The sequence below is a fragment of the Phasianus colchicus genome, chromosome 5 (assembly GCF_987193195.1).
Source record: "Phasianus colchicus chromosome 5, bPhaCol1.hap1.1, whole genome shotgun sequence".
Lineage (NCBI taxonomy): Eukaryota > Metazoa > Chordata > Aves > Galliformes > Phasianidae > Phasianus > Phasianus colchicus.
Genome location: NC_143440.1, coordinates 47,490,890 through 47,518,331, shown reverse-complemented (window position 1 = coordinate 47,518,331; position 27,442 = coordinate 47,490,890). Strand labels below are relative to the sequence as shown.

At 40.0% G+C, this 27,442-nt stretch overlaps 1 protein-coding gene across 1 annotated transcript in view; it reads right to left on the bottom strand.

The window, feature by feature from the left end:
* The window catches only part of C5H14orf132 (chromosome 5 C14orf132 homolog), a 32,115-nt gene extending 9,451 nt beyond the window's left edge, over window positions 1–22,664 (bottom strand). Inside the window, exon 1 of the mRNA XM_031593036.2 lies at window positions 22,552–22,664. Coding sequence (XP_031448896.1) covers window positions 22,552–22,578 — 27 coding nt within the window. The 5' untranslated portion in view covers window positions 22,579–22,664. The remainder of the gene's footprint in view (window positions 1–22,551) is intronic.
* Between the last annotated feature and the right edge of the window lie 4,778 nt (window positions 22,665–27,442).

The following is a 27,442-nucleotide window of genomic DNA, read 5'->3' as shown; positions in this document are numbered from 1 at the left end:
GAAATTAGTAACCATTCATGGCAATAGAACAATAATACAATTCCAAAACTAAAACTAGTTCCAGATGAAAAGTCAATAGACTTGAGAAATGGGCAAAAACAGTGAGTATGTAAATTATTGTATCTTTCAGTAATCAGGATGCTTCTCACAAAAAGAATGCCAAGTGGCTGGTGTTCAGGGAGTTAGACCTAGAAGGATATTTTGGACACCTTACTCCTCTAAACAAAAATACAATTGCATACAATTTCCTCTGTGTTGCATATGCTGATTATGTTCAGACTTAAACCCAGTAGGAAGAAAAATCTTGCGTGCTAGCTCCAGTCCCTGCTACACAGCCCATGAAAAATTAATTGGTTGAGATTTAGCTATACCACAGCAACAGGCATGATATCGCTTAGCTCTCTTTCATCAGAGAAATTATTTACTATTCCATGAAGACTCAAAAGCTTTCAAACTATACATTTGATGTTTTACATAATAATGCTGCATATTACAAAAGGCTAGGATACATCTGCCTATTAAAGGAAGTAATCACTACCACTGCAGCTCTGCTGTACCAAAAGGTAGGGTGTAAATGCCTCATTTTCAGCACCTTGGAAACAACCACCTGGAATCTATCCTCAAATATGATAACAGAAGAGGCCAGTACCCTCATCATAATGCAAATCCACTGGGAAGAAATCATTCTGCGATAACTTCCAGAAATTCATTTACGTATGCAAAATACTTCCAGGCATCCAACAGAAAGCCTTAAAATGGAAATGAAAACAATTTAACAGTCTCAACTGAAACCATAATGATTATTTTCCTGAAGTTTATATAAGCTATCAGGCTATCTCAAAAAAAAAAAAAAAAAAAAAAAAAAAAAACACCCAGGAAAGAGAAAACTGATAATAATGACAGCAATTTTATTTGGGCTATGTGTCATTTTCATCCAACATTTTATACCTTTTTTTTTTTTCTTTCATTTTCATGTTGCATTGCATTTTCAAAAAAGAAAAAAGAAGGGCTGAGTTATGCTGATAAAGAATCTGAGATGTATCTCTCTCAAGTATTAAGCCTATTTTTATAAATACTTTTTCTTACTTACTTGGCATGTAGTTCAAGACACACAAAAAGCCCAAGAGTCAGAAAAAAAATGATGTATTCCACTTGAGATGGAAAAAAAAAGGTAGAAAAAGCTGACACAGCGTTAACCCCCTTCTTGTTTGGAGACCATATGAGCAGCAGCACACATGAAGGTCAAGTACAACAAACAGTGCAACTTCTAGGAAGATACAAGGACTGCCAAATGTTATTCCTACTGCATACACTTCACTTGATAGAATACCAACATCTGGCAGGCTGTCATGCTTCTTGATTCCATTAGGCATACCAGGCATAACATATGGCTTGAACAACCTACAGACTGCACATCCCCCTCAACTTATTCTTTAATGCTTAAGGAGTGGTTTATACCTGAAGAAGAAACCATATTAATGTGCCTGAAAATTAATCATTTTATCTTGTATTTTGGCCACAGGAGTGAGCTAATCATACAATATACAAGAAAATAAAAATTAGAATGTGAAAAAATGTTGAAAGTTACTTAACTTTTAGAATTTGAGAAGAAACTTGTAGAAAGCTGTCTTCCAAAGAGTGAATATCAAGAGGAGCTAAAAGCTTGGTCACCTGTAAATCTTGAGTGCTCAAGAACCAGACAAGTGCCACCAGACAACTGTTTCAGCCATCTTCTAGGATATGCTGTTCCCACAGCAGAGCTCAAGGAAAAGAATTAACATGTTTCTCATCCACTTTGGTGCAAAATCAACAGGCATAGCTTAAATACATTTCACAAAAGTCTTAAAATAAGCCTGGATCACTTTGCTTTGAAGTAGAAGAGGAACACCCATGTGGGACATTTCACTGGCCCTTTTGAGGGCAGAAGGCCTCAAAGTGTGAGAACAGCCTTCCTCAGAGCCAAATATTCCATATGTTTTCACAAACCCAGATTTTCACATCCTAGGTTTTGCTCATGTATTAAGACAATAAAGGGATGATTAAGTGTGGCTGAACTAGACAGCAGCTGATGGCATCTTTATCGTGCCAAAGAAAACAGAACAGCCAAACCATCTGTGTTGTTTTTAAAACTGTTCAAACAGTTCAAAGAATATTACAGAATAATATAATAAATTACACATTGATGTTACGTCTCTAGATAAGTGTGAGTCTATATATTTATGCGCAAAGTAGCACTCCTTAGTGACTGTTTATATACATATGAACAGGATGGGCTCAAAGCAATGTATAATTTATTATACTTCTATTTGCAGTTCGATGTTTGTACTTTGAACTGTTACAGCTGGCAGGGCTGCACAGAATAATTAAAAGGCATGAATATGTAAAAGTTTTCCTTAGCTCCGAGTAGTTTCCTACACAAAAATGACTTCAAAAAAACTTCTTCAGTTATTTCTGCATTATGAAAGGGAGGGCAGAAAACAGAAAAGGAAGCAAAATTTATTGTATATGCATTCTCTCTCTTCATTTTATTCAGTATAATCTGAACTATAGAATCGCCACTGGTCTGGAGGACTGAAATGGTTCTAGGAGCTAGTGCAGTGTGGTGGCCTCCCAAACTGCATAGAAGACACAAGTTTCCAATCCCCTGGCATCCTAGGGTCTCTGGAACAATGCTTTGAAAGAGCAAGCATCTTAATTCACTTAAAATAAACAGAAATGTTTTTGTCCTTGAGGTTCGCAGAATCATAAAATTGCTCAGGTTGGAAAAGACCTTAAAGATCATCAAGTCCAACCGTGTCCCTGAGTCTGACACAGCTCAGTTATAGAAAAAATAACTACAAACAGCACAATGCAACAGATGAAGTCTTTCACATAAAGAGTTTCAAAAAGCGATCTGAAGATGGGCTGGCTCCGAGTTCACTAAGAGTTTCTCCAAAGCCTGACAGTCAAAGTAAAAAAATGCAGACTTTTCTTCAAACCTGAACTTTGGAACCCTTTGAACATCAGATGGTAAAAGCAACAGAACAACAAGATAGCTAAGGGATACCTTGGTGCTTTAGGGAGACAGGATTCACAGCAAGACAAGAGCACACACACACCCTTGTACTGATACTCACTTGCACATGCAATGAAGCATACGATAACGCGGTGGCATCTTGCATCTACACGTGCAAATTGAAAGTGATCAATCTAGTGAAAAGCAGCCCAACAGTGAGAATGAGCTTTAACAGCTGAATGCTAACAGCTGAAAACAAAGTAAGCAAACCGCACCAAAATCCCAAAGCCTGCTTTATTAAATCCTTAGTACAAATCCTATAAGAACATCTGAAAAAAATGCCTGGCTGAAGTAAAACACCTAGCTCTAAGAGACTTTAGCATGCACAACACAGCAGTTCCCAGCATAACTGGGTACTTGAGTGATGGCACTCCAGGTGATCAGGTCCATGAAATTTCCTACCACTAGGATCATACTGACAGATCTTTTTGTGAAATTACAAAGGAGATAAAGGATTCAGAGGAGAAGAGAAAGATTTAAGTTGTCATTTCTTTTAACCAATTATGCATTTGCTTATTTTGAAAGTGCCTTGAAAGTCATAAGTCCTACTGTAATATGAATGTTTGTACACTGAAAGCATACTCAAAGGGAAAAAGGTAAAATAACAAATGTATGACCATAACAAATAGATAAGCACGTTCACCTGATTTAAAATGAGGTCAATTAGGTAGTTTAAGATATTCCCAAATAAAAATAAGTTTTCTACATATAACCGATAGCCCTGTACACAGGAAAATATTTTATACAGTATGTCTCTGAGAACTCTTAAAACTCCATAAAAGCACGGATGTGCCCAGAGTGCTTTCCTCCTAGCACATTCATTACCTGTTCCAGTTCTCCCTTGAAGATAAATTGTAAATGATGCAATATCACGTAATACGCACCCTGACTGGAGAGACTGTACAGAATTAACCTCTGCAATGCATCCTTAAAAGAGAACATAATGCCTTTCATCTGTAGTTCACCATTAATTGAATTTCCTCTAATTTAAGGAAAGGCATTATTTATCTATTGGCAAGTACACTGAAATAATTACAGAATAAAATCACATTTAATCGTGTTGCTAAAAAAGTATCATGGAAATATCACTGATAATATAAGCAATAAACATAAACATGCAATACACTTCTGCAAGAGGACTGTCCATCTTAAAAATTCACAACCAGCTAAAAATAAGATAATAAAAATAAGTTCCAGCTCAGAGTTCAGGGACCAGTGACCTAGAGAAGTGGGGAAATTAAAACAAACAAAAACAAGCAAAAATACACAGATTGGGATATAAAACTTGCAAGTAATTCTACACTTTTTTATTTCTATATTGCTAATATAAATGAAGTCAGCAAAACAAACACATCAAATTGAAAAGATGAATGTGATGTGGTTTAAGGCCAATTCCAAACCATATACCATTTAATACAATGTACAGGGCTTAAAGATGCCAGTCGAAAAGCTCTACAGGCTTCAAAGTAAAAACACTGCTGGCTGTAGCCAGCCACCCAATTGAAAAAGAATAATTTGAGATATAGTGGGTGCAGGGCAAGCAGGACAGTGCTCATGAAGAAGTTCTTATACGCATCCTTGCTATTGCTCATGCCAGTACCTTGGGAAACGGTCCTTCTTTTATCTATTTTTGATGTTCTAACATCTTCAAAAAATTGAAGGTTATTTCTTGAGAAATGATTGAGCTTCACTGCAACTTTGCTTAGTTTTAGTTTACATAAAGCCTACCACACTGATGTCCCAATCTTGTCTGGGCACTTTCACTACAGCATTGTTCATTTGCTACTATAACTAGTAATTGCAATTACCAGAGACTCTTTATGCCAAGATCTAAAAGTGTAAGCAACCATCTGCTGTTGAATACCCCTTATCAGTGCATGTCATATCCACACCTGCTATATGTATCCAAAAATCAAGCCACTGTATTCACTGAACCCAGTTCTCTTTCTGTTAGACTTTTACTGGTATTTATTACACTCACATCAGTTTAGAGGAATAACAAGCAGAAAATTCACCCATCCTTTTTTCCATCTCATTTATGCTAAGAAACACGTGAGTGAGAAGCAAAAGTGAAGAGTTTGCACCTTCAGAACTGCCAAAAACCAAGGAGACTCCCCCTGGAAAAATCTTGAAGACACTCAAAAAGGTAGAATTTCAGTATCTTGAAGCAAGTCTCTAACAAAACCTGTGATATGAAACACACTTATACAAAACACAAAAAGGCAGCAAGTCAAACCTCCTCAGGAGGGACCGTATGAAATGTGGCCGTCCCAGTAAATAAAAGAGCAAATGCAGCATGGTTAAACTTTAATTCTATTTGGCTTTCTCAAAGCAGATGCTTGCAGACAGATTTCTGTTTCAACCACTAATGACTGTCATACACAATCATGTCACCGATTTCAAAGAGCTGCAGGGTTTATACGCTTGCAGGCAAAACTGACAAGACACAGCTAAAGAATATTCACAGAATCCAATACCCTGCTTAGTTCAACAGGGACATTTAAACACTGCAATCAAGATAAGAGAACCAGACTGTGCAATGCAGTTTCAGTAATTCTGCTAGGGAGAGGAATAATCATCAGGTTGTGCTGGTGCCTGTTACAGATTCTGTGTATAAAACAATGACCTTCCTTACTGTGGCGTGGAAGGTCATGGTGTTGTCCTCCTTGATGCTCCCAGGTCTAGTTTTCTGGATCATCACATAAAGATAACAGGAAGTAGTTACTAAAGCAGAGAGATAAAGATAGGCAAGGGGACATGAGGAAGAAGTAAGTCAGAAATACGTGCAAGCTTTCCAACAGGTTGTCTTCCCTATGTACACTGTATGTACTTAACTTTGACCCAGAGTAAATCTTAATTTAAGTTTTTCTAATTATGAGCTTCAGATATAAGCTCCATAATAATTTACTCTGGACCTTGGATAACTTCAGGGTTTTTTTCTGCAAGATCTAGAAAGAATGAGAATATTCATTCCCTACTCTGAGGCCATGTTTCTAAAGTTTGTATCTTACAAACTCAGATAAGATTGCATCAAATAGAACTCAAGTCTGGAAACAGAAAAGGAGTTATGTAAAACTGCTTTACCCAATTTTACCAAGAACAACTTCTAGTTCACACCACTCAAGTAGAGAAAGAAGAGGAAACATTTTCTTAATGTTTTAAATCTTTTGTCTCCTTCACTTCTAAGGCTGGACAAAGCCTTAGCATGAAAAAAAAAGGGACTAACAATATCCATATACATGTAAGGGCCATCACTGACATTAAACATTTTCTTCAGATATTCAGTAAGGATGCCAAGCTGTGAATCGCAGCTCTGGCCATGGTGGCACTTTCCCTTCCACAAGGCAGTACATCACTGCAGTACTATTAAAAACAGTGACATCATCTCTGAAGTGAATGCAAAGCCTGAATTTTACATGTTACACACAGACACAGTAGAGTTGTTCAGTGACCTGACCAAGCCATCCCACTTCTCCTTCCATTAGGAGCCATTTTCCTCTGATGCCTGTGCAGGCACCATTCAAGTTTCCACAAACTGAAAATGCCCATTTTGGAAAATATCACAGTAGCACTCTCCACAGATAACCATGTTCCCTATAAATCTGACCACCACCCATCTCTTCTGTTTCAAGCTACTTACAGTTGTACCAAACGGAAAAATAATGATGGAATATTAACAATACATTCTATTCCTGCTGACCTCATAGAGAAAAAATAAAAAGAGAGGAAAAAAGAATTTCTAGAAAGCATTGAAGTGTATGACTCATTATTTAGCAAACATAATTGGGTCATACCTGCCTTTGTACTGAAAGATGCCAGGTCATTCCACCTCGTGCCAAGAAAATTTTTACCTATTACTCAGCACCAAGCCTTGGATGCCAACTGATCAGGACCTGTGAAGGCTTCAAATGAGATTGGTTTTCAGCAAGAATCTGCTCATGTGTAGAGAACAGCAGTATGCCCAGTTTTCAGAAAACATCAAGTATGGATTATAGCAGAGGAAAGGCCCTGATTACCAAAGATAACTACCTCATGTCAGTTCTTTGTAGCATCATCTTTTATCGGGGTTAAGCTTGAGGAAAAAAACAACAAAAAAAGGGAAATGCCCATTCTGCCAAAGGACTTTTTCCAGAATAAACAACCTTAGTATTAAGAATGTCCCAGGGACATAGCTAGGTTATTCAGGTTGGGCGTGGTGAAGAAATCAAACTGAAGAGTCAGAGCAAAGATTACTTACATTTCAGTCTCACATTGCATCCTTTCTTCCATCTCACACATCTCTCCTTCCCTGCTTCCATTACACTCCAATGATTCCCCCTGATTTTACTTCTCTTATCACTCTGATTGCAGTACTTGCAACCTGGTCTACTGCCTTTGATCTGTCTCAACAAAACCCATGCATGATTTTGATCAAAAACCCTCTATTCCAGAGATGAAAAGTGCGCAGCTGATTCCCTGTTGCTCTACAGTTTTGACAGTAGAAAAACCAAGATAAGGCAGCAACATCTCCTAATAGTACTTGGGCATTTATAAAGAGAGCAAGATGACCCCAGTACGTGTTAACAAACTAAAAAAAAAAAAGTAAGGTATTTTATAGAAATATAACTTTATCATTATACTTTATTAAAATATGTTGTTTTGATTTCAGGCCTCCATTAATATTTTAAGCCCTCATTACTTAATATCATTTAGATTATGCCTCTTTTTTTCCCCTTTGCAGAAATGCAAATGAGATACTTTATGCATGTGAATTATGGAGTTACTGAGGTACTCAAAAGGTTATTGTGGTCTTTTGTTGATTAAGAGATACATTACTAAGATAAATGTTTCACTTGCTATTAATAACATATCTCAATGAAAAAATAAAAAAAATTATGCAAAGTACTGTAATAAGATAAGGAATGCATACTTGCCATGGTCAGAGGCCTGAACACCTAAGAATGAAACCCAAAATTTAAGAGTGTCTTCCAGGTAATACCAGTTGGTCATATCATTCCGCCAAATAAAAAGAAAAGAAGCTCCTAGCAAGGCTAAACATGATTTTAATTAAAAAAAAAAAAAAAAAGAACTAATACTTTGCATCATGATTTCAGAAGAATTAAATCTGCATCTTTTTGTCATAGAATGAAAATAAATGAATCAAAACCAGAACAATGCTACCTGGAGTCAAACTATTCCATGGATATCTTGACATCCAACACAGAGGTACTGAATTCCATTCAAGGTAAAAGCCATCTCTTCTGAGACACCCTCAGTCATATCCCACATTTATAGGAGTAAGCACAGACCCTGTCCCCAGGACTGAAACATTTGTTGAAAATATGCTAAATAAACCCAGTTTTCACCAACCAACCAAAAACTCCACAGCTTATCTTGAACTCTCTGCTTGCTCAGAAGACTTATTTTAAAAGACAGTCGAGTGAAGAGGTTCAGAGCAGCCACAAACACTATAAAACCTGAGCAGAGAAGTCCTGGAAAGAGTACAATATTTATCCCACCTTGACATACACGCATGAAGACAACTACAATTACAGAGATGGGGTGAAAAAGATAAACAAAGACTAACAACCTGAAATGGACTATGCAAGTAGAATGATGAACTGATGCATAAAAACTGTATCTAAACACATGCTTTTGAAATCCAGATCTGAGAATAGAAGCATAAACAGTAGCATGAGATTATTTTTTTTTTTTAAACCTCAGTTAAAAATAAAAAAAAATGCCAACTGACACAAAAGGAGAAGAACAGGGAAGGTTCAGAGTGGGTGTGAAGAAGTTCTTCAGCAGAGAGCTGCGGGTGTGGAACAGGTTTCCCAAGGCAGTGGGCTTAACTCAGACAAGAGGTGTTTATTCCCACTGATGATTTATGGCTGACAGGAACGCTCAATACGCTCACAGAGATGCGGATCTGAGAAGTCCCTTGAGTAATACAAGACAGCGGGTGTGACGGAAACACACCTCTTGGGCTCTCTTTCTGTTCCTTGGATAAAGGTACTTCCCTCTCTCTGAAAGATGAGGACAGTTGTGCTGGTGGGAAGCAGCAGATGGAGAACGGAAGAACAGTTGGACCCTCCACTCACTCGAGGGCTTCTGCTCTGCCTAGGATATATGAACCTGCAGCTGTCTGCTCCTGCATTTTGGTGATGAAGTCTGGGTTAGTCCTGTCCTTAAGCAGCCATAAGGCCAAGAGGCTTCTCGGCTTTCTCAGGCAGCAAGGAGAGCATGCACAGACCCATAATGGTAGGCATCTAGTTTACATGATGTAAGTGCACATATGCCCTTACCCCTACTTTGCTTCCAGCCTTTCAGTGTCGATTGTTCCCATCAACAAGTTTCTTTGCAAAGTTATCGCATTTTCCAAAGAACTGATTTTGAGGCTATTTAGACTTCTGTGAAGCAGATTAAAAAAATAAAGTCAAAAATGATGGTTTTTCTGACAGTTCTCACCACAAAAATCCAGGGCTCAGTTTCAGCAGTGTAGTCCACAGTTGAATTTGGACCCACAAAAATAAACGTAACCTACATAAAAATGAAATAAATGCTCCTATAGCAGCAACAGCAGCATGTTTGTAAGATGAATGGAAGTTGTGCTGCTTAAAATGCAGGTTCCTGCAGTCCTGAACTCATGAAAGCAAGCTTGTTTTATGATTACTTTAAAAAAAAAAAAAAAAAAGGAGGAAAAATGTGAGACAAAAAAAGAAAAACAAACAGACTGGTACATTCTGGAAGCTATAGTCTAGTGCCTCTAGAGAAGTGCAGAGCTTTGCTGACTGTGAACCAGCTTCCATATCAGGAGATATCAGATCTATCTGCAGGATCCTATGGAGGGTGATGCTTTGCAGTTATTGAATAAGTTTATCCCTTACTGGTTCTGAGAGACAAGAATCTTTGGTACTAACTGATGAGGAAAGGAGGAGCAGCATCACACAGAGCCACAGCAAGGGCTGGGCACAAGAAGGTCAAGTGACAGCTGAGGTACTCAAGCACTGCCACATGCTGTATTACCCAGGTGATGGGTGCAAGGCTGTATCAGCACTTCAACAACAGGCAGCTGCAGCAGCAGGGATAGCCTCCCAAAATGAGAGATAACCAAGAAGTTTCCAAGAAAACCATGATGTTCCTCTGCAGCTCTAAGGTCACATCCCCAAAAGCCCTGTCTGTGCATTAGCACCCACCCAGTGCTGAGATTATAATCACATCATTTCCCACACACTTCAGAAATAGCTGAAATCCTAAAGGACCGGCAAGTCCCAATATTGAACACTGACTGCAGGTCAGCCTGCATACAAAAACTCTGTAGCAGCCACTGTACTGGAATAGATAATATTTAGCAACTAAACACATGGTTATATTCTGCTTCATGCCAGCATTTATGGGGATGTAGTGCTGGAAGATATGAGCTTGAGTGTTTGTTTCATGGTTATCCAAGAGAAAACATTTATGTTTTCAAATGTTGTTTTCTCCCCTTTCTCTACTCCCCCCAGTGTTTTCAAGCAAAAGAGGAAACCAATCTCCAATTGTTATTTCTTTAGACATCCACTCAAATATGAATTCACTCAGCCCTTTTGCAGTAAATACCAGTAGCCCATGAGTGAAGTAATCATCACTTCAGAATTGGTAATAAAACCAGGGAATAAAGAGACAGCAGTGAACAAGAATTGCTATGTACCTGTATTTGGAGAGCCAAATCCTCACAGAGGAGAAACGTGCTTCCACTATATAGGGATGCAGCCTTTATGTTGACTCTTAAGTTAATAGAGAGGAAAGACAAGCCTTAGGTCAAGCACTAGGTTGTAAATTGCACAGGAAGTGCTGTCAGAGCTATTTTCCTTGTGCTTTCGTATTTTTCAAATGACCAACTTTCAAAATAAATTGCTAATCATGCAACTGCACGAACAAACCAAGTTTGTTTATCCTCACATCAATGAGCAAGGAGCTGTAAAAAGGTGTGACAGCTGCAGCATCTCCTCTGTTGTCACTGCTCTGCTCTTCCTGTGAGACAGGCAGGGAATGGAATGACTACCAGGGCTGACAGCAGTGTAGTATGATCCTCAGGCAAAGAGCTATACACAGGCTGTATTACTCTTAAACATCTGTCAAAATCAGCACTCAGAGATGCTGCTCGTTTAAATGGGGAAGAGAATACCCCATCCTGCAGCTGGACAGGCCTTTGCTGAAATAGTGCAGGCTGACAAGCTGAGGTTTCCATCCTTAAAATCACCTGCTAGATTGAAGGACACAGCACCATAATTAAAACACAAGAAAATCACAGTTTGAGAGTCAGAAGTCTAGTTTTGAAAGGCAAGGCTGCAGGCTTCATCCAAACTGAACACTCCAGGGATGTGCTGAGTTTTACTTGCAGGGCCACCTGACTGCAGATCTGGCTAAAGAAATAATTGCTTCTTTTGTCTGCCACTCACAGAGAGTTTAAGCTTCCTTGTTGAAAAAGCCCCAGTTTGTGAATCTGTTCTGATGAAGATTTTTATTTCCTCCATAGTATCACAGCAGAGTCAGTTTCCAATCATGCCTCACCCAAAGTAAGGTTGTATACCTAATCATCACTTATATAATAGAGCTGCATAGATCTCTGGAGTAATGCATCTATACCCTAGTTGTTACATGTCTCTGTTAAACAAACAGAAAAATCCAACATCATGGATGTGGTGGAGTCCAGCTGAATCCAACATAGTATATGTGGAAAACAAATTCCACATCTTTTGTAGCAATTTCAAAAAGAAAAAAAAACACCAAATAATAAAGAAATATATTTGTATAAATAAAATGATATTATTGCTTGAACAAAATGAACCCAAGTGTAAAAACATGTAATTGGTTTTCTAATAGCAAACATCATGTGCTGAGACAAACCAGCATCTACTTATTCTCTAGAGCTGAATTTAAGGTTTTTAATAATCTAGCTATCATTTCTTAAGCCAAAACTTTCAGGAATAACAATCTGGCTTCCACAGACTGGCTAGCATTCTCTGCATCAATTCAAATCATACCATGCTGCATGCATGGCATGAACACCAGTTAGGCCCAGGATACCCTTGCTGGCTATCTCCTATTTCCCTTCATTTCAGTATTCCCTGTGCCATACAGTGGTATCTGGAGGTTTTGTTGAACAGCAACAAATTACTGGCACTGTAAGACTGTAAGCATGTTGCCTTCCACCTTGCCTTGCCTATGCCCTCCTCTGCCTTTTCTGTACTGTGCAGACCAGAGGTCATGAGACAAGTATTTCTGAGGTAGGACTGTTTATTTTGTCATCCAAATGCTAATTTTTAAAGCACTGTTAAGAGTATTATGTACTTTGAGTAAGAGATGCACTATGAAAACCAGCCATGCTGAAAATTATAGCTGCTTGGGTAAAGGTTACCTGCGAAAGTACAAAGCACAGTTGTAAGAGAAGTCAGGAGTCTTCTCACACTTGATAAGATTACAGGAGAAACGAGTTGCAGAACAACATTGGAGAACAAGTGAGAGCAAGCACAGCAATTCAGTTTCTGCCGCTTCCATTTCATGTGTTTGAGAGTCATCAGGGAACAAAACATCTGCTACTTGACAGTGACTTGGTTCAGGACCTCCCTGCCTGGCCCATCTGCACAGCATGCTCAGTCAGATGTTTCAAAGACCAGCAACAAAGGAACCATTTCACAGCATGAATCCTGCTACAGATCAGCACCCGCAGTTTGAAATGCTGGTGAAACTGGAGAGCAAGAAAAAAAATGCACAGGCAAGCAGAGACAAGTTACCTGAAAGGAGTATAGGGATGCTGCTACACTGTGTAGGAATGAGGTTGGGAAAGCCAAGATCCAGGAGAGGTGCAAAGAACAATAAATGCTTCTATAGGTACATCAACTGGAAAAGAAAAGTCCATGAAGGTGTACCACTTCTTGTGCACAACATAGGCAGACTGGTTGCCACAGACAAGGAGAAGACTGAAGTACTCAAAAACTTCTTTGCCTCAGTCTTCACTAGTAACAGTTCTACACAGAACCCTTGAGTGGATGGTTCAGAAGGTGGGAACCAGGTGGGGAATTGGGGGAGAAATGCCCCTCCTGCTGATTCATGACTGCCTGAGGAACCTGAACTTCCTTAAGTCTATGATCCCAATGAGATGATGAGATGCATCCCAGAGTCCTGGGTGCATTGGCTGGCATAGTTGCCAAGCCACCCTCAATGATATTTGAGAAATCATGGTGGCCAGCTGAAGTCCCTGGCGAGGGGAACAAAGGCAGTGTCACACTCATTTTTAAGAAGGGTAGAAAGGTTGATCCATGGAACTACTGATTTGTCAGCCTTACCTCTGTGCCAGCTAAGATCATGGAGTAGATCCTCCTGGAAGCTACGTTAAGGCATACAAAAGAGAGTGAGGTGATACGAGACAACCAGCATGGCAACGCTGAGCGCAACTCCTTCCTGACCAACCTAAGTGGCCTTCTATGATGGCATGACTCAGTTCCACTTTCACCTTTGATAAGCAATATATTATAAACATACATCTTTTCTATACCAATTTACTAGGCTGATCAATCTACAGATCTGCAAGTACCTGCCAAAATGGAGTACACAAACAGGAGTATGAAGTTTATCCAGAATCACACACTGAACAAATACTGTTGTTAGGACAACAGATTTTGACCTCTAGAGCTCATTACTCTACAATATAGTGGAATTAGCTCTGCTCAAATTTAAGCTGTTTCCTCTGTCGTTCTGTAGACAATGTTTTTTTGTGTTTATTTTTGTTTGCTTGTTGTTGTTTTTTTTTCCTCTGTCAATTCAAAGAGCTCTAGCAACACAGGATGAAATTGGATATATCTAACCCTGTGCAAATGCTTGCTGTCTTTCAGAGACACATAAATCCTTGTTAAGGCATGATAACATGCCCCTACACAAGGGAAATATATATTTTTGTTCTGATTTTTTTAAACAAAAATGTAGATCATTGAAGGATTTGGACTTCAGTTGGTGCAGCTACAGCAGCCGAGACAATTTATAAAAGGTAGGCATAGGGGATAGGAGAAAGAAGATACTCAAAAAGGACAGAAGACTATTTGGATGGAAATTTTTATGAAAAAAAGGTGTGAGAATATCTAAATCCAAATCCAAATCAATAAATAAAATTACATGGTGTGTCAAGAAGGGGAAGAAAGAGAGAATAAAAAGAAACAACCCCATCTATTCTCAGTAGAGCTCAACTTCAAAGAAAGGCTGTTATGATACCTCCGAACGCTCTGGCAGTTACTTCATATCATCAAGGCACTTAATTATATACTTCTTTTAACAAAGATGTAGATCAGAGGATTACTCACATACCTTAATATACACTTAAATTACGGCTAAGAGAATTTGTGTGATCTACTGCTTCAAGTCCTTGTGTTCAGCTGCATTTTCAGAAATTCTTCAAAATTGTGTATTTTTGGATGCATTTCGTTCCTTCTTTGTTCAGCTGTTATTTTTCCTCTCTCAGCATGCACCTCAACACACACACAAAACATCAGCTGAATGGACATGACTGTCCCTTCTGCTTTCATGCAGTAGTTCCATGGACTTGGGAGCTTTTAATTACTCTCAACACAGCACATGAAGTCTCATGAAGCACAATTCCCCATCTTTTGAAAATGCTCATCCAGTTGATTTTGACAGGAAAAAAAAAAATCACAGTGGAAGTTGGTGGTAGAAGTTTTTTTTCCTATTTTAATTATGCAGAGCTTATCCCTAGGCTGTTCCCTGTCACCTAACGCTTGAAAGGTTTATAAGCAAAACAGCAGCAAACAGAACTAGTTGAGGTTAAAAGCTTAATTTTTTAAAATTTATTTTAAAAAACACTTCCACACTAGAGATAATCTGTGAAACAAGAAGAACTGGCCTCTTACCCAACTCTGTCTCCCAAAGCCTTCTGCAAAGAGATGTTGAACTTCTCTGAAGTGACTGTAACAACAATGGTTTCTAATTAGCTGCCGCTTGGCAGGTTTTGGTTCTGGCAGCTTCTAGGAGTGTGGAATTGATCTCTTAGAATAGAAACACTAAGGATTCAGCCTAAGAGTACACGGTGCTGCAAACATCGAGTACCGCAAGAATAACTTGAAAGTGCCATGTGCATGTGCAAGCTTGCAAGAGAAAGGGTGGCCAGTGACCACAGCCAGGACCAGCTTTGGCTGCCCATACACACAGCCTGGATGTGTTTGTAAAGAGCTACCTTGGATCTGGTGATGTCTTGCTTAATTCTTTCAAAGCTGTAAGCATTCATTCAGTGTATGTTCATGGTTCTTGGCATCACAGAGTATTCTCCTGTTCAAACACTCAATGCAGAGACAAATACTGATCACTCTAGTACTAGAGAGTACAGGAGAGCACAGGTTGGACAGCACGTTCAGCACCGTCAAAACACATGGCAAGGAGGTCTGACACTTTGTTCTGCCCCTTTTTTTTTTTTTAATCCTAGTGCTAACAGTTTATATATGCAGTCTCAGCAGTTTGTTTGCCAGTGGCTTCCACCATGCTGAAATTGCTGCTGCTCCACTGTAACAGAGCAACTCCTGACTCATCCCCAGGCACAAGAAGCAGATGAAGCCACTGATGAGTGATGACTGCCTTCAGTTCACACCAATTTTCACTGACCTTCCTTTTACATTTGAGTATCTGCTGGGGAAAAAAAAAAAAGCTCAGAATAGCAGAGAGCCATCACTATTTCTAAACATACCTTTAAAAACCATCACTCCTGTGAAGAGTGGAAAGGATTAAAACTCATCCAGTTTAGGATAGTACACACTCATCAAGCCAAGGAGCTTACCAAAACAACAGACAGGACTCTAACAGACCACACTATTACATAGGGAGATAATGCAATTCATGACAGAAAATACCTTAAGGAAAGCAAGTCCCAGCAGATAGATGCAGCAAGCTAAAGGAACTGGTCACTGCTGAATTTATTTGGGTTATTGTTCAAATTTTCTGCTTTCCACATCACTGCATTTCATTTGAAAACACTAATATTTTCTCTCCAATGCATCAGGCTGCTCTACTAAATCCCATGCAACCCTTTGACTCATTTGGAGATTTTTGGACCTAGCTTCTGCCTGTTATCAGAACAAAGTTAAGAGCAGTTAAATGGTGAAACTTAATGGCTACCATCCACGCCACTTCCAACAAAATGTAAAACAAAAGCTTCCCCACGTTTGCAGGTCATTAACAAATTCATAAATTCAATTTCTAATATATAATATATATTTATGTATCTCCAGTCTAGATTTTCCAGTCTATGGGCCCAACACCATTGTGCTACCCAGTAAGTTCAGCTCTCACCAAGTCTGCCAGAGCACTGCTGCTCAGTGTACCAGAGTTGCATCTTTCCTGCTAAAGAAATACCAGACACCTAAACAAGCAAGACGTCTGACATGAATGTAGCACTGCTTCAGTCCTAATTTCTCTTACCTGCCATCTGTAGCTATTTGCTGTGTATAATAGGACCCCAGCTGCTGCTGCAGTCAACTATGTTGTTGAAGCTGGTTCATCTTTGTAATTCATATGAATGTGTTCATTTGCAGTCATCTTACAAGTCTGCTTTTTGAATTCAGGACAGATGTAAGTGTCTGAGATTCGCGCCCTTTGTGAATCATTTAGCCCATATCCACTGAAAATCGAGTCAGTTGATACAAACAAACAAAACTAAAAGTAAAAGCACTTTATAGAATTAGTCTCACAGTTAATCGGCACATGAAACACATTATTTTCAGTCTCTCCATAACCCTCCTTATAAAGTATGCACATAGACTGTACAAATGAAAACATGAGCAGTTTCCTCCTTTCCCTTCCCTGCCATTTTTCATGCCACATCTCCTAAGAGAAACTGGAAAATCAATGGAATTACAGTCAAACCAAAACACAGCCTTTTCCAAATTAAAAAAAAAAAAAAAAAAGACCACTAAAAGGTCTCTTGCACTTCAAAGAGCTGTTCCTATGAACTGCAAAGCATTCTCACCTTATCAGTGCCAGGCTCTGGGATATGACCTTTTAAGTAAGTGGACATTCCTGCTGACATTACTGGAACAGCAGACACGTGCTCTGAGTGCAATAAGTGCTTAAGTGTTTTGTTGGATTGGAATCACTGGTTTTAGCATCTCTGACAGCAATTACAGCCTGAAACAGCAGCCTCTCCCAAAGTGCAATATCCACGCTTGACCAAATCAGTTAATCCAAATCTCTGCAGAACTTTCAAAAGCTTTGTTGGCACAGAATTTTTTGCTACAGAAGACTTGGAAGTGTAGCGTGCACTGTCACTGGAGTGACAAGAAATATACAGGGATTCCTCACTCCCTACTCCTCCCAAAAGTGATCTAATGTGGGTGCACCAAGCAGCTAGCAGAAAGACTTCTGCAGAAAATGCTTCTCATCTCAACTGATGATGACATCCTGGATGAGGACAGTATTGATTTCCATACATAGAATAACATTTTGCAACATCTGGATTATGGAGCTGGTCTCTGGGTGAGTGCCATAACACAGCAAGGCACTGAAGTTTAACTTCAAGCACCTGAGACACCTTCAGTTAAAATCTGATTTGCTCTTTCAGCTTTCTAATGTCTGATTTCTATTTACAGTAAGGCAAGACAATCTGGAGGAATTAGAGTGACAAAGAAATTCACCTTAACCTTAAGGAAGCAGAGCTGGTAGAGTAAGTTAGTGCCCAATTATTCAGTACATAAGCAACCACTGAATTGTAAAAGAATGCCCACATATTCCTAGCTAGCATAATTAGTGTCTGATGCTACAGGTCAAAGAGTTTTTGTCTCACAGACTTGATTATAATCTTAGCCCTGCTTTTGACAAGGAAAGATTAAATCACAATTTGCCACATGATTTACCTTAGAGTTTTGTGGTTTTTTTTTTGTTTTTTTTTTTTTTTTGGCAAGCACAATTTTTAAAGAAAAAAGTAAAATAAAACCAGTGTGTCTGCCTAAGCTTACATCAGTGGTGTTAAAGCTTCCAAATCAGCACAGATTCTCAATGCACAAACACAACCCAAAGGTATGATAGTCTCTGCAGTTAGCTTTCACAGAACATAGATGTGTACACAGGCACACACACACAGGCTTTTGTTGAGCAGCTAGCCTGGGATCTGTTTTAAAGCAGTGAAAATAACCTACCAAACCCACAAATCTAAGCCCTTTTGGGTTTAATATCTTCAGAATACTTTGCTGAGAGCACACAGCTAATAAAGGCTTTGAATGCCTTGACCCTTGAGACAGAAAATACATTAAGAGAGAAGCTGGAAAACAGATGTGGAATTATTCTGGGCTCTGGTTCCTCTATTCTGTTCAGCAGACTACAACAAGTCCTAATTGTGCCTCTTCTTGCATCCTGAAATCTCATTAGAAAGGAATTAAGGGGAGCAGCAGCTATGTCTCAGATGTCTAGAGATGCAGCAGCTCTGTTCACCCAGGTGATTAGATTTCCCAAATTACCAAGCAGACCCTCCACATGCATACACCAATTTTGCAGCATAGACATGAGCAGTCTGTATCTTTGGGAAAATATGAATAGTAAATCAAACTCATCTTAAACAAACTCAGTTTACTATGAGTATTCCAGTGCTTTCCAGAAGTTACACAGCTCATGACAACATACTTTCAATATAGAGGCATGACAGCCTCAGACTTCTCATACTGATAAGGGCATAGGCAGCTGCAGAGCTTCTTCAAGGTACACCAAGACACACTGCCCTGTTTTGGGGAAAACAGCAGACCTGAACTACTCCCAAAACAATGAATGAGAATGAAAGAGACACAGTGACTGGAGCGATCATTGATCAGACCTGAAATAGCAGGAGTGATACAGAACACAAAACCAACGAAGTCTAAGTTCTCTTTAATACATGGTCTTGCTTTCTGTATCAAGTTTGTTCACGTTTCTCTAACTCCTTAAATAGATGAGAGTCATGCTTTCTAAAATTGTCTACAGTAAAAAAAAAAAAAATCTTCAACACCATAATAGAAATTCAAGATTAAAAAAATCTCACTTTTCTTCACTGAAATTAAACACACAGTTCTATTTACCGTATTTCAGATCCCCGGTTTTAAAGAGCTCCTGAACACATAGGTAAATACACAAACTGTATGTAAGACAAAAACAATTCTACAGAATTGAGCATGTTCTCCAAGCTCTTACTTTTCTCTGTTCTGTATGTAAAAGAAAAGATCATTTATCTGATAACTAGAGCAGTATTTGTACTGTAGTACGTATACCCAACTATAAAGATATTGCAAGTTGAAATCTATTTTGCATTCTCAGTATGAAACAAAAAACACAGAAATCATTTAAGGGAAAGGTAAATTGCAAACACAAATCCTGAAAAACATAACTGCTATTATGACTGCAGGTGCTGTTCAGCTAATATCGATTTGTATTGTACTGAGGACCATGACATCATTTTTTCCTCTGTAGCTTCCCCTTGTGTGCCTCTATTTTTCATGTTGAATAGATGTTCCAGCCCTGCTCACAATGTTATTAACTCTGATGCAATTTTTACTATTAGCTTCCCCAGCAGAAATGCTTTAGCCTGTTCTTAGGCATAAGATGAGGGAGGGGAACAAGTTGTCACCAAGCATCTGATAGCAAAAGCCAGACCCCTGCTTTGCTGCTGAACATTTCAACAGCAGAAGCAATGCACAGCCACCTCTGAAAAGCACTGAATGCTCTTAGCCTGGACATAGTGCTCAAGTCCCCCAAATCAAGCTTTGATGCTGGAAGCTGAAGGCCTTACCTATGGTAAGAGGCTACTTCTCAGGTTGCCTAGACTACAAGAGCACTCTGAAATCACTGAAACAAGCCACACACACACAGTCACACAGCTCAGCAGCAGCTGAACATCTTTGATGGTATTTTGAGGCACACAGGATTACTTTAATTAAAATCTGGATTCAAAATAAAAAAAAAAAAAAACCTTAACTAATAGGCTTTCCCTATTAGCACAAGTGACCCACCGGAAATCAATTAGAGCACCTGCAGAGCAGGGGATACTGAAGCCTCCACAGCCCAGTGCTGCTGAGCACACAGATGTGAAAGGGCTTATTTTAACGAGGGATTTGTCAGAGTCGAAAGCTGTTCTTCATTACACACTAATAAATGTTGTACAGCTGAGCTGTTCAGACACGAGTGCCTGAGCCGGGCAGCCCAACCTTTGTGCTGTACCTACAGTGCACACATTTGTTAGCATTACTGCTCTGACAATCTCCAATCTTCCACAACAATTTTTAACAGCAAAATATTATCCTTTCTATGGCATCTAACATATCATTCAGAGGGCATTACATTAATCATTCTGCTAGCACAAGAAATAGTTTCAGGGTGGCCAAGACACAAAAGCAACTTACAGGAATATAGCCTGAAGCGTCCTGAAATTGCTTGGGAGGCAAACAGTGTTTTCTTGCCATTAAGGATCTCAGTTCAGATACTGCCTATTTTGTCCTGAAGTATTAACCTGACATTCACCAGGTAAAATGCAAGCCCTGCTGAACACCACCAGGACACAGCAGAGAGTCTTTAGGAATGATCAGCCTTCTCCTCTGCTCTCATACATCCTCCACACCAAGGGTCATCTCAGTGGACCGTGTCACCAGAAAAGCCACAAAAAGCACTCCAAAAAAGGAGGAAAAGATACAGCAGAGAAAAAAAAAGTGGAAGAAGAGTGGTACATCACTTCTAGAAGTGACGCTGGGGATTAAGTGCCTCTGTGATCACAGATGTGGAGCAGTGCCTGGGTCAGGAAGAGGTGCAAAAGGCCTATCAGAGGGGAACAGCACAAGGGTAAGAGCAGCATCTACAGCATGCAGCAACATAAAAACATTTTCCTTAGTAGTGTCCAAGAAACCTTCTCTTATAATTCTAAGACATTACACAAAAAACCCCTGGGAGTATGCCTCTAGACCTCAGCCCAGGCACCTGCTGAGAGAGCCCACAGCTGCCTTGTCTGAGAAAGCCCCCATGTTCACCATAATAACTGTGAACGGATTATTCTTTGCCACTTGTTGATCAAACAGCAACCAACCAGCTCCACAGAATCAGGAAGACATGGACACAATTTGATAGATACTGTTGCAGCAGCAGTCTCAGTAAGAGCCAGATGTATTTATACAGGGAATTTATTCTGTGAGGATGAAGCACAGCCCGGTGGCTCTTGGAATATACAGAATTGGGGTTAAAGATGCATGAAACATGACAACAAGAGTAAGGCAGAGGCTCCAAATGGTGGTACCAGTCCCAGTTTTGGCACAGTGCATTCCCATCACCGGAACAATCTGCTGCAGTACTTCACCTCCACTTACAGAATGGGGACACAGGGCCTTAAGGACCAGAAATCAGATACAGGGAGCTCAGCTAACAGCAGTACCAACAAGCCTGGTGGGCCCCTGCACCACCTCTTAGCAGTGGAGGACATCTTTTGGCAAGAATTCAAACTTGGATCCAAATAATCCTCGAAAACAAAAAATTTCATCCATCCATAGAGTCACTTATATGCATAAATTTTGTGCTTATAGTCACACATTGATAACCAACAATAGAATGGGAACAGCACAAAACTACACCAGGGGAGGTTCTAACCTGACATTAAGAAAATTCTTATTTGCCATAAGAGTGGTCTAACACTGGCACACGCTTCTTAGAGAAGTAGCTGATGGCCCACGGCTGCCAATGCTCTGGCTTCTGGACAATACCCTCAATAAAACACCCTAACTTTTGGTTAGCCCTGAAGAGGTCAGGCAGTTAAACTTGTTGATAGTTAAAGGTCTTTTCCAATGGAACTATTCTATTCTAGATAGAAGAAATCATTGTGGTAAAACATGAAATGGACGCTCAATACGCATGATGCTGTCTGTACTGTTTGTCTGTTTAAAAATCTAATTCATTTGGATTCATGAGATGCTTTTTGTCTTTGGGTGCTCTGTAGACCTGAGGAGCTTGTCTGTACATTGACCACCAATATTCACAAACAACCTGTGAGCTGAAGCCCAAACTTAGCCATGACTTGAAACAACTTGGCCACACAGACGGGAGCATCTCTGCATACACCAGTCCAGAATCCGTGTGGCAGGGACAACTCACACAAACACAGATGCGTGCACAAACGTGGAAGCGAGGAAAAGAACTGAAAAATCAGATCTCCGCTTTCTATTTATAGCCCACAGCAGGAGGCAGGAACGACGCTGCGTTCGCCTCCCTCCCCAGCATGACGGCAGCGGAGCGGCCGGGGGATGCGCTCCAGGGCCGGGCGAGGAGCGGTCCCACGGCTGGGCGCTGACACCTGCTGCACCCGGCAACTTCAGAGCCTCATCTCCCCGATTTCCCCCTTCTTTCTTCTTCGTTTTATTTTATTTTTTTCCCTCTCTGCCACTTTCCCTCTTCCCGACGCGGCGCAGCGACTCATCCCTCGCCTCCCTGCGCTCCCGCTACGCCGGCACCCCTGGCAAAGGGAGCAGGAGCGGGGCTGCGCCTACCTGCGCGGCCATGAAGGAGAGGTCCATGCTGCTGCTGCCGCCGCTGGAGCTGCTGCCCGAGCTGCCGGAGGTGCTGAGGCTGCTGCCGCCGCTGCTGCCGGGGGCGGGCGGGGCGCGGGGCGGGCGCCGCCTCCCCCAGCAGCGGCGGGCGCGGCCGCGGAACCGGCACCGGGACCAGTTCCAGCTCCGGTCGTTCCCGGTTCGACACGGCACGATGCGGCACGACACGCTGCTCCGGCTCAAAGAGGCGGCCCGACCCCGCGTGGGCTGGGCTGGGCTGGGCTGTCCCGCCCACACAGAGCGGGGGGCGGCCGCGGGCAGCGCCCGCGTGGAGCACCGCTGTTCTCGGGTCAGGGTGAGTGGGGAACGCCCCTGCGCTGTAGCGTCTTGTTCCTTCCTCAGGGCTGGAGTTTAGGTGGAACTGCTGTGCAGCTCGTGCTCTCCTGTGGATGCCGAGATAGGGAAGACGGGTCGGAGGCACGGCCGGTGCTGGGCAATGCCGGAGAAACGCGCTGGGGAGCAGGTGCAGCACGGCTCTCTCAGCATCTGCTGATCCTTTGCATGATACAAACCCCATGAGACACACTGACTACTATACCCTTGCTTTTCTTGCCTAGCTAGCAAATACATCTTTTTTTGTTGTTGTTGTTTTTCTTTTTAATTTTTTTTCTTTTTTCTTTTTTCTTTTTTCTTTTTTAATATTCAACAGTGCACCTTCTAACACCACTGCTGAAAAGAACTTGTGACACTTCATAGAATCATAGAATCAGCAAGGTTGGAAAAGACCAAGAAGATCATCCAGTCCAACCATCCACCCATCATCAGTAGTTCTCACTAAACCATGTCCTTCAACACAATGTCCAAATATTCCTTGAACACCTCCAGGGTTGGTGACTCCACCACCTCCCTGGCAGCCCATTCCACTGTCTCACCCTCACCACTCTTTCGGAGACATATTATCATTCTCAGACATTTTCATGACTTAGCTGCTACAATTTCATCTGTAGTTTCTCTCCTCCTCAGTCTAAAATTTACCATTCAACAGTTCATCACAAATAAATTTTATGCCTTTTGTTATATTTTCTCCTGTATTTCACAAATACTGTCATTTTGAGTGAAAATTCAGTGAACTCATACGCTGGGTGGCACCGAAAAACCTTTGACCCTGACAACAGAAGTATAATAAAAATGGAAATTCTTACATGCTGAATTTTTTCTGTTCTGAGATTTTTTATTGTCTTTCTGTTTTGTGCCAGTTTCATCTCCAAGACTGAACCATTTTGAGATATCTTTACTACTTCAAGCTTAATACAGGGACCTGGGGGGAGTATGAGTATAATGTCAGAGGAACTAATTGGAGACTCAGCTTTTCTATGGGGCTTTAAAATATAGAGGAATAAAATAGCACATACATTTGTACTGTGAACTGTGTGCTCTTGGGTTGGTATAATGTTGTGCTGTTGCAGCAGGTGGTGGTGAAAGGAAGCTCAGCTGCTTTACATCAATGCTTTACTTGATTGACTGCTAGAGCACCTGCCAAGAATGCTTTTATGTCAAGAGGCCCATTAACTCTAACAAGTAAAATCCAAAAGAGACAGTGCCACTTTATGAATTTTTAAACTCAGTTCTGTAAATAATGAAATTGTCTATTTGTGGATTTTCTCCAAAATTTTGAAAGAATGTTGGTATGTGCATCAGAAGCCATAAAGTAAATTCAAAATCATTTTAGTCCTTATCCAGATAAATTTTACATGCGATGTCTCTGCATGGTGAAAGCAGCCAAGGCTGCCTGCATTTGCAACACCAGCTATAGTATCATTCCATTAGAAAAACAAAATAATTGAGGCTTTAAAGTTCCAATGACTTCTACGTTTGGTTAATTTTTTGGAGCATAAGACAGACAAATCTGGGAAGGAGCTCAGTCTAGTCCATGCACTTGCTTAAAATACAGCCAGTTACATTTGTGGTCCTCCAAACAAGGGTTTTATCTTTATCCAATCTCTTCTGGAAAGCATCATGTGAAGAAAACTTCATTCTCTGTCAAACAATACTAATAGCCTTACTCCACTGGCCATTTCCTAAGGCTGTGTCCACCTGTGACATGGAGAAGAGTATTTTCTTTGGGACAACTGCTTGTCTTCTGAGCCTATTGATGGGCACTGTATTTGTCTTTGATCTTATGTTGTCTTGTCCATCTCCTAAAAACACTTAATGAGGATTGCTAGTGGCAAGAAGATTGTTCAGTCAGATTTTCAAGTATTTTACTGTGATGTTCAACGGGTTCAGACAACTAAGTCATCCCCAAGAGGTTCCTGGCTAAGGCATTACTTTTTTCATGCACATAACAGGATAAATTCTTGCCCATAGCTGGCCTTTCAGTGGGTGATGGCTCATCATCTCTTTGGATTTCTTGGCATCAGTTTTTCAATAAGTTTGCCTTTCCATTGAGAAAATGACCCACGCTTACAGTAGTCTATTAATATACTTCTGTACAATTATCTTTTTACTCTTGGTATTTCAAATATTGATTTCCTCTTCCTTGTCTCATATAGTTGCTTACTTCAGGAATACATTACAGAGAGATCAGTGGGGGAAAAGAAATGTGAATTTTTCATGTTTCAAGTTTTAATTTCCATGCTGACTTTTTTGGGAAAAAAAAATCTGTAAAAAATGGAGTTAGCAAAAGCAAGGATCAATACAGAGGAGGGTAAGCAGCTGATTTCTATGGCACAAGCTTACATAGTAATATGGAAAATCTCTGACTGTTGCAGATACAGAGAAATTCCTATTAGGTTAGAGAAAGAGGCATTTATTGCACACAGCGACACTGGAAAGTGATACCCATCATCATGTCTTTATACTGTTATTGATAATACAGTATAATACGACAACAGTAGAAGGTGATGATATCTGTTAAGCACCCAGAGACTTCAGTTAAAGTGACAGATCATAAAGTCATGCTAAGGCTTACTGCGTACACCAGCTGATCTGCTTGTGATCTAACCATGAGCATCCATAAAGTCCAATGCTGGATTCATCTAGATGCCACTAAACAGTCCTATTCTTGATCTCAGGGAATTTGGCTAATCTATCTTGGGGGATAGCAACAGTCAAAATCAGTCTAGAAGTGAAATTGTCCCTTTACCCTATTTAAACTATTCATTTACTTCTTGTATTTCTTAGCTTTGAAAAAAAAAAAATAAAAAAAGAAAGAAAGAAAAAGAAGGAAAAAGAAGGAAAAATAATCTTCAGTTCTCACTACTGATTAATATTTAGATTTTTTTTTCCCTAGAACAGCACAGATCTGTACTAATTAAGATGGAAATAATTTATAAGGCAAAGCAAATTATTTGTTACAAGTCTTTATTACGTTAACACAAAAATACAAAATTTTGGTTTTCCTTCTTCCTCAGAAATGAATTTTGGTTGGAAATTGCTTTACAATAGCTCTGTAAGTTCTTCTATAAAGCAAGTATTTTAAACCATCTCTCTTCTAGTAGTGCTGATGGAGAATTTAAATTGAGATCTGGCAGCTGTGTTGTCAACGTTTTGTTACAGCTTTTCCATCAAAACTATCCAGATCACTTAAATAGATTATGTCATGATTTGCTGTTGTTGTGGATAAACACAGTAGCTGACAGCTAAAACTGCAAATACGGTTGTATAACATTACTCTTAAAAACAAGCTAAGGTTGCCTAAGTTACTCTTTAATTAGCTTTAAAGCTCTTTTCTAAAAAGACCACATTTTCATTACAGCAGAACATGACTCCATTAGAGAATAGTTTGGTTTTTCAGTTTTCCTGGGGCATAGTAGGAAATCCTCTGTTGCTCTGAATGTGTGCATAAGCTCTGCCTTTGCTTTGCAAAACAAACTTAACAAAACATGACAATTGAATCTTGCAGCTGAAGAGGGTTTTATATGGGTTTGTATCTGTACAGCCCTGTTTACCATATGTTGTATTTCACTACCTAAGACAACAAACACCAATTTTTAGGTTTGTATTATTTAAATCTTAAATTTATATAGGGAGGATTAAATTCCACAATGGGAAAGAGTATTATGTTGGCTTCTTGGTGGATTTTCAGTGTATGTAAACGCTATTTTTATTGAACTACAATATTAACCTACTGCTGCCTTATTGCAGCAGGTTACAGTCACAAAAGGCAATTAATTCTCTTAATGAAGAATCAGCCAGTGACACGTGGTATCCCATCTGGAGACAGCACACATTATCTCTGACAGCCCCCAGCTGTTCAAGTTAACATAAAGGAGGCCAAGGATGCTGAATTTTTCATACGTAGTCTGCTCGAAATCCCTCCAGAACCATTTGATTTCTTTCTCTCTGTTTGTTCAGAAATCAAATGATTAATCAGAAAATATGTTAATCCTTCTAACAGTGTTTTGTCCTTCAACAACAACCACCTCCACCAACAGCATCACCTGCAAATTAACACCATGCTGCCCTTGTCTTTCAAACTGCTATTTTTCCTGAGTGGAACCCAAGCACCTTCCCAGGTCCATAGACAACTGCTGGAAGACAGTTATATTCCTCAAAATGTCAAAATAGGCATAAAGCTGGTTAGAACTGGCCATTAATAAAGAGTAAGCACAGATTAAGTGCTTAAAGAAATACTCCTTTCTAAAACACTAGGCCATGAATCCATGTTGCAGATCCTCTGTCTCCAGATCCACTTGCCTGTCACTAGAGAGGATAACCACAACTTTTCTTTCATGAAGATAATGTGTGAGTACTGGTCCATTTGATAGTCTGCTGGAAGAGGTTCCCTATTTAAAATAATAGGATAAAGGATAAAGTCAGGAGAAGGAAATTGCCTATAAAATGACCTTACCAAGACCAAGATGGACCAAACAGGCTCTGTTTGCTAGAT